The sequence below is a fragment of the Callorhinchus milii genome, unplaced genomic scaffold (assembly GCF_018977255.1).
Source record: "Callorhinchus milii isolate IMCB2004 unplaced genomic scaffold, IMCB_Cmil_1.0 Scaffold487, whole genome shotgun sequence".
Lineage (NCBI taxonomy): Eukaryota > Metazoa > Chordata > Chondrichthyes > Chimaeriformes > Callorhinchidae > Callorhinchus > Callorhinchus milii.
In genome coordinates this window covers 2,817-10,831 of record NW_024705228.1, presented here as the reverse complement: position 1 = coordinate 10,831, position 8,015 = coordinate 2,817, and the positions used below count along the sequence as shown (strand labels likewise).

At 53.4% G+C, this 8,015-nt stretch overlaps 1 protein-coding gene across 1 annotated transcript; it reads left to right on the top strand.

Annotated features, from left to right (window-relative positions):
• Nucleotides 1-1,986: 1,986 nt before the first annotated feature.
• Nucleotides 1,987-7,738, top strand: LOC103173537 (forkhead box protein A2-like). The gene is made up of 2 exons (XM_042346252.1): nt 1,987-2,507; nt 6,462-7,738. Exons 1-2 carry the CDS (start codon nt 2,436-2,438, stop codon nt 7,647-7,649), a joined length of 1,260 nt encoding a protein of 419 aa, XP_042202186.1. The 5' UTR covers nt 1,987-2,435; the 3' UTR covers nt 7,650-7,738.
• Nucleotides 7,739-8,015: the final 277 nt, after the last annotated feature.

Below are 8,015 nucleotides of genomic sequence, written 5' to 3'. Positions count from 1 at the left end.
AAAGCGCTTCACAGAACACACTGTAAAGTGAATTGACTGTATATTTGTGGGCGAACGCGGCAGCCAATTGCGCACAGCAATGTCCCACAAACAGTCGTAGATTGAAAATGACCAATTTATTATTGTTTTTGGTTTTGGAGGATTATTATTAGGCTCTGTGTGGAGTAAGGAAACTTGCCCAAGGTTTCACCCTCTGCCTGGAATTGAACTCAGGTCTCTCACTTGCAAAGTGAGTGCTCTAACCACTGAGCTACAGGACTCCACAAGTCTATAGAGGTTTACCAAAACTTCCTGCTTTTCATTTCTATCTCTCTCGGCATTAACCCCAATATCTGGTTTGCCACAGTAACCTGTGTTGCTGCTGTTAGTGAGTTGTGTATGTGTAGCCCTCGATCCGTTTGCTCCTCTACCCCATTTAGGGTTTTATTTTCCAGGATGTATGTGACTTCCTTATTCCTTCTACCAAAAGGTCCCACCTCACACTTTTCTACATTGAAATGCATTTGTCATTTAAATGCCCCCTCAGCGAGGTCGTTGATGTCTTGCTGTGAGGTGTTGCAGTCCTCCTCTGGATTAACTGTTCCCCCAATTTGGTGTCGTCCGCAGATTTTGAAATTGTCCACCTGATTCCCGAGTCCAAATCATTAATGTACATTGTGAACAACAGTGGGTCCCAGTACTGATCCTCGTGGCGCACCACTGCCCTTCCCCTGCCCCCATCCCACCCCCCGCCAGTCTGAGCCCTCTCCCCCACTCTCTGTTTGCTGTTTTGCAGCAGTTTGCTATCCATTCTGCTGCTTTCCCCGGACTCCACACGCTCCGACCTTATCCATTAATCTGTTACGTGGGACCTTATCGAACACCTTTTGGAAATCTAAATATATTACATCCACCGCATTCCCCCTCGTCTACTCTGTCTGTTTCCCCTTTAAAGAATTCACTGAGGTCGGTCGAGCCTGACCGTCCTGTTTGAAATCCGTGCTGACTATTCTTTATTATGTTTTCCGTTTCCAGATGTTTTTCTATCACCTCCTTCAGTAAGGATTCCATTATCGTTCCTACCCCCGATGTCAAGCTGACAGGTCTATAGTTCACTGGACTTGTTCTATCTCCATTTTTAACTATAGGTATAGCATTAGCTATCCTCCAGTCCTCTGGCACTACTGCCTTTTCTAATGAGTTATTATATATGTGTAATATATAAATATGTTATTATAAATATGTGCACTGACCTCTGCTATCTCTTCCCTCCATTCTTTTAATATATGTGGATGCAATCCATCTGGACCAGGGGTTTGATCCTCTCTGAGTTTTGTTAGCTTTTTGATTATCTCCCCTTTGCGTCACAAATGTATTTATATTATTTTCGATCTCTTTTTCTCCTGTTGTGCCCTCTCTCTGGCGAACGCTGAGGCAAAGTCTTTATTTAATATTTCTGCCATTTCGCTGTCGATGTCAGATTTTTATGGAAATGCCAGCGATATTGTCATAATTTACTATAATAATCCTGGCATTCGGCCCAGCGCCTTATCATGTCATTGAGATGTCTCAAAGTCTTTCACAGGAGATAGTATAAAGTGGAGTGACTGTACCTTTTGTGGGCGAAATTCAAGGGTTATTATTACATCTGCTTCATCAGTCACCTCAAAGCTGTTCAGTCGGATGTTGCAGACACTTATTATCTTGACGACGTGATAAGACGCTGCGTCAAATGCCGGGATTATTATGATTATTAATAATGAGAGGAAAACGTGTCCAGCACAGAGGCGCTCAGCACAGCGGCCACTGGAGGGCGACAGAGCTATCTCGGTGCTTTGGTGTCCAAACAGTAGGGTTTCAATGTAGGAACTTTCATCCATTTCCTTGGCACTTAACCTGGGAGTTGGGTTAATCAGTGATTTCCTAACAGTTGGGCTGTCACATTAATATCACTGGCACTCCCCTCAGTCCAGAGCTGGTGGAGCAGAGAGGGAGAGACAGAGCGAGAGAGCGATAGAGAGAGCAAGAGAGAGAGAGCAAGACGGAGAGAGAGAAGGTTGCAGGAAAATATAAGGCAACTGAACACATCTGGGACTTGCCTCACACCGTGCGGTCTTTATATTCGGGATGCTCCCAGGTTTCCTGGATTCCCATTGATTCGCGCCTCCACTCAACCCCTTATTTTTCCTCTCTCTCATCTCCCCCTCCTCCCCTCCCCTCTTCTGTCTCCCAACCTACCCACTTCCCCCAACTTGGGTTGCTGTTGTCACACAGAGAGAGAGAGAGAACGAGGTGGTGGTTGTGTTTGGCGTTAGGATTGATCCCAAGTTATCCTAGGAGTACGCCTTTGCCCCAAGCCCAGTTCCAGCCCCAAGTCCTCGCCCTCCACATCGCAGTTGGGATCTGGGAGTGCGTTCTCTGGGTGTCAGCCCCCTCCTGTTTCCCCCCCCAACGTCATGTTGAGATTGGTGAAAATGGAATCACACGAGATGTCCGAATGGAGCAACTTTTATTCCGATGGTTCGGAGGTGAGTGAGCACCGGGCAAGCGAACAAGTTAGAGAGCGAGCAAGCGAGCGAGCGAGCTTATATTGCGAGGGTTCGGGACAGAGAGAGAGAGAGACAGAGAGAGAGAGAGAGAGAGGAGGGAAGAGCGGTGAATGAGGGCTGTGTGTGAGCTTTCTGTTCCCGAAAGGAATCTATTCACAGTTCACTCCAACCAGTGATTTAACACTCTCTCAATTTAAATACATAAAATACATGGAGTTCCTGTAGCTCAGGGGTTAGACCCCTCGCCTCGCACCCCACAGCCCCTGTAGCTCAGGGGTTAGACCCTCGCCCCCACCCCACAGCCCCTGTAGCTCAGGGGTTAGACCCCTCGCCCCCACCCCACAGCCCCTGTAGCTCAGGGGTTAGACCCCTCGCCTCGCACCCCACAGCCCCTGTAGCTCAGGGGTTAGACCCCTCGCCTCGCACCCCACAGCCCCTGTAGCTCAGGGGTTAGACCCCTCCCTCGCACCCCACAGCCCCTGTAGCTCAGGGGTTAGACCCCTCCCCCACACCCCACAGCCCCTGTAGCTCAGGGGTTAGACCCCTCGCCCCCACCCCACAGCCCCTGTAGCTCAGGGGTTAGACCCCTCCCCTCGCACCCCACAGCCCCTGTAGCTCAGGGGTTAGACCCCTCCCTCGCACCCCACAGCCCCTGTAGCTCAGGGGTTAGACCCCTCGCCTCGCACCCCACAGCCCCTGTAGCTCAGGGGTTAGACCCCTTGCCTCGCAAGCCAGAGGACCCGGGTTCGATTCCCGGGCGGGATAGGACAGGGAGAAACCTTAGGCAAGTTTCCTTATTCCCCACAAACCCACACACAGTCACCTCTGTTTACCAGCAGTCAGTCGGTACTCAGTTGTTAGTCGATAGGGGGTGACAATCCTTTCAAAAAATAAAATAATAATAATTTAATAATTTGGTCACTTCAATCCACGACTGTTTGTGGGGTTGTCTCTGGTCACAATTGGCTGCTGCGTTTTTCCCATAAAATACACAGTCACTACACTTTACAGTGAATCCTGTGAACCACTTTGAGACGTCTCAGCAATGTGATAAGGCGCCGGGTCAAATGCCAGGATTATTATTATTACAAATCACTTGCCTCGTGGCTGTTTGTGAGGACGTCGCCCGCAAAACACACAGTCACTATACTTTACAGTGGAACTCTTTGAGACATTTCACAGTGAAAATAACAACCCTGTGTTTGACCTCATCACGTCGTCGAGACGTCTTAAAGCGCTTCACAGGACACACTGTACTGTGTGTTTTGTGGGTGAAGCGCAGAAGCCAATTGCGCCCTCGAAATTGACTGCTAATCCCAACTCCCAACCATATAGTTATATTGATATGATCCTCACCCTCGATCCAGCGCCTCATCGAGAACAAATGTCTTTAGAGTTTCTTATGTGTTTTGTGGGTGAATGTGGCAGCTGATTTGTGCACAGAGACCTCCCCGCAAACAGCCGAGAAGAGACCGAGAGGTTTTATCTTTGGGATTGTTGACCAGGACACCGGGAGAGAGAGAGAGCGAGAGAGAGAGAGAGAGAGAGAGAGAGAGAGAGAGCGAGAGAGAGAGCGAGAGAGCGCGAGAGAGAGAGAGCGAGAGCGCGAGAGAGAGAGACTCCCTTCTCTTCTCCCTGTGTGCTGTATAATTGCAAATTTCAGGACAGATATCAGTAAGTTTTCTTCACCCCAAAGGGAATTAAACACTGGATGAGACGTTACACAACATAATAATAATCCCGAGGTCTGACCCGGCGCCTGATCACATCATTTAGACGTCTCAAAGCGCTTCACGGGATACACTGTAAAGTGCAGTGACTGTGTGTTTTGTGGGCGAAACATGGCAGCCGATCGCGCTCAGCGACGCCCCCACGAACAGCCGCGGGTTGAGTTATAATCTTATTAGAAAAGATTATAATCTTTTTTGAAGTGATTATTACTCCCGGAAAGCGATCCACCAATCGACTAACAACCACCTTCCTACTCACTGCTGGTAAACAGGGGCGTGTGTGTGTGTGTGTGTGTGTGTGGGGGTGGCGCGGGGCGGGGTGGGGGGGGTGGGGAGTAAAGAAACTTGCGGAAGGTTTCGTCCTGCCCTGTCCTGCCTGGGAATCGAACCCAGGTCCTTTGGCGTGCGAAGCGTGGCCTCTAACCACTGAGCTACAGGGACGCGCTACAGGGCGATTGAGCAAACAGTTTCCTCTGTCAGCTAACGATCAATCCGCGGCGTATCAGAGACTTTACTGCCTTTTATTGGTTGGCACCAGATGTTTGAATCATATCACAAATGTTTTATTAGTGACAGATACACAGTGGGACAGCGCAGCTCAGTGAAGCCTCATCGCACTTCGCAGTGAAACACCCCTCACCCTAATCTGTGTTGACTTTAATACAGCAAATATTTGATTAATATCTCAACCTCAAAGACACACAGTCCAAGTCGAAAAGCTATCTATTCTGTGGAGTCCCTGTAGCTCAGGGGTTAGACCCCTCCCCTCGCACCCCACAGCCCCTGTAGCTCAGGGGTTAGACCCCTCGCCCCCCACCCCACAGCCCCTGTAGCTCAGGGGTTAGACCCCTCGCCCCCCACCCCACAGCCCCTGTAGCTCAGGGTTAGACCCCTCCCCTCACCCCACAGCCCCTGTAGCTCAGGGGTTAGACCCCTCCCCTCGCACCCCACAGCCCCTGTAGCTCAGGGGTTAGACCCCTCCCTCGCACCCCACAGCCCCTGTAGCTCAGGGGTTAGACCCCTCCTCCCCACCCCACAGCCCCTGTAGCTCAGGGGTTAGACCCCTCGCCCCCACCCCACAGCCCCTGTAGCTCAGGGGTTAGACCCCTCGCCCCCACCCCACAGCCCCTGTAGCTCAGGGGTTAGACCCCTCACCCCACAGCCCCTGTAGCTCAGGGGTTAGACCCCTCGCCCCCCACCCCTGTAGCTCAGGGTTAGACCCCTCGCACCCCACAGCCCCTGTAGCTCAGGGGTTAGACCCCTCGCCCCCACCCCACAGCCCCTGTAGCTCAGGGGTTAGACCCCTCGCCCCCACCCCACAGCCCCTGTAGCTCAGGGGTTAGACCCCTCACCCCCACCCCACAGCCCCTGTAGCTCAGGGGTTAGACCCCTCGCCCGCACCCCACAGCCCCTGTAGCTCAGGGGTTAGACCCCTCGCCCCCACCCCACAGCCCCTGTAGCTCAGGGGTTAGACCCCTCGCCTCGCACCCCACAGCCCCTGTAGCTCAGGGGTTAGACCCCTCCCCCCACCCCACAGCCCCTGTAGCTCAGGGGTTAGACCCCTCCCTCCACCCCACAGCCCCTGTAGCTCAGGGGTTAGACCCCTCGCACCCCACCCCACAGCCCCTGTAGCTCAGGGGTTAGACCCCTCGCACCCCACAGCCCCTGTAGCTCAGGGGTTAGACCCCTCGCCTCGCACCCCACAGCCCCTGTAGTTCAGGGGTTAGACCCCTCGCCTCGCACCCCACAGCCCCTGTAGCTCAGGGGTTAGACCCCTCGCCTCGCAAGCCAGAGGACCCGGGTCAGGGCGAAACCTTAGGCAAGTTTCCTTAATCTCCCCCCCCCCACCTCACACACACACACACACACACACGCGCCTGTTTGTAGGAATCCGCTTGTTAGTCGATTAGAGTTATAAACAAACCAATAAATAAATAAATAAATAATAACTAAATAAATAGGTTGTTCAACCCCCGGCTGTTTGTGGGGACGTCGATGGGTGGCTTGCGTTTCGTCCACAAGAAAGCAACAGTCACTACACTTTACAGCGTATCCTGTGAAGCGCTTTGAGACGTCTCAATGACGTGATGAGGCGCCGGGTCACACCCCGGGATTGTTCTTGTTATTATAATAAACACAAGTTGTTGTTGCTGTTGGTGGTGGATTGTCTGTGACGTCCTCGTTTCCTCTTTCTTTCCCACAGTTTTACCCGGTGGTGAGCGGGATGGGCGGGAGTGTGGGGGCAATGAGTCCAGTGAACAGCTACGTGAGTCTGAACCCCGTCTCCCCTCAGCCTCCCCCCAACATGTCCTACACCAACCTGAACCCCTCAACCCTCTCCGCCCTGACCGGGCCGGTGGGACCAATGGGCAACAGTCTCTCGTCCATGCAAACGTCCATCAACGGGAACTTGGCTCCGATGGGGGGTCAGGTCAACGTGGGGAACTCTCTGCCCCCCTACCAGGGAATGGGACAAGCCTTGGGCCCGATGGGGGTTTATAACTCGCCCTCGTTGAGTTGTCCCAAAGAGGCCAAGCCTTACCGCCGGTCTCTGAGCCACGCCAAGCCCCCGTACTCCTACATCTCGCTGATAACCATGGCCATTCAGCAGTCGGCCAGCAAGATGCTGACCCTGAACGAGATCTACCAGTGGATCATGGACTTGTTCCCCTATTACAGGGAGAACCAGCAGCGATGGCAAAACTCCATCCGTCACTCGCTCTCCTTCAACGACTGTTTCGTCAAAGTCCCTCGAGCCCCCGACAAACCGGGGAAAGGTTCCTATTGGGCCCTTCACCCCGACTCTGGCAACATGTTCGAAAACGGCTGTTACCTGCGGCGGCAGAAGCGCTTCAAGTGCCAGAGGGAGAAGCTGGGCCCCAGGGCGACCCCGGGGCCAGGGAGCACAGCCCCCGCCCACAGCTCGGAGGATGAGGAAGAGGAGGGGGAGGGGGAGGGGGGGGAGTCCAGCAGGTCGGGGTCCTCACCTTTGCCGGAGGAGAGAGGAGTGGGGGGTGAGATGGAATGTCGGAGGTCAGACGGGACCGTGAACGAGATGTCCCCCTCACACCAGGCAGTCGTTCATCAGCTCCTCCAGCCCCCCCCGGCCCCCCACCTGACTGAGCTCCACGGAGACCTCAAGATGGACGCTCAATATGGCTTCAACCACCCATTCTCGATCACCAACCTCATGTCATCAGAGCAGGGGCACAAGATGGATTTGAAGCCCACCTTCCTCTACAGTAATGGTTACGGTTCCAACACCAACACCTCCTCCTCCTCCTCCTCCTCTGCGCTGGGAAAGCCGGGCTTCGAGGTCTCCTCGGAGATTGGAAACCCCAATCCTTACTACCAAGTGCTCTACAACCGATCGCTGCTCAATACCTCATAATTATTATTATTGTTATTATTATTTTTGCTTAGCCAAGCGGGTGTCTGTCACCCACAGAAACCTATCACCATGACCAGCCGGGTATCTGACACGCAAGGAAACCCGTCACCGTGACCGGTCGGGTGTCTGACACACACGGAAACCCGTCACCGTGACCGGTCGGGTGTCTGACACACACGGAAACCCGTCACCGTGACCGGTCGGGTGTCTGACACACACGGAAACCCGTCACTGTGACCGGTCGGGTGTCTGACACACACGGAAACCCGTCACTGTGGCTTAAGAGTCTCCAAACCCGACTGAGAATTCCCCACATCCCCTCCACACCCGGGAACCCCAGAGAGAGAGTGTCGGGATGGGATGCGC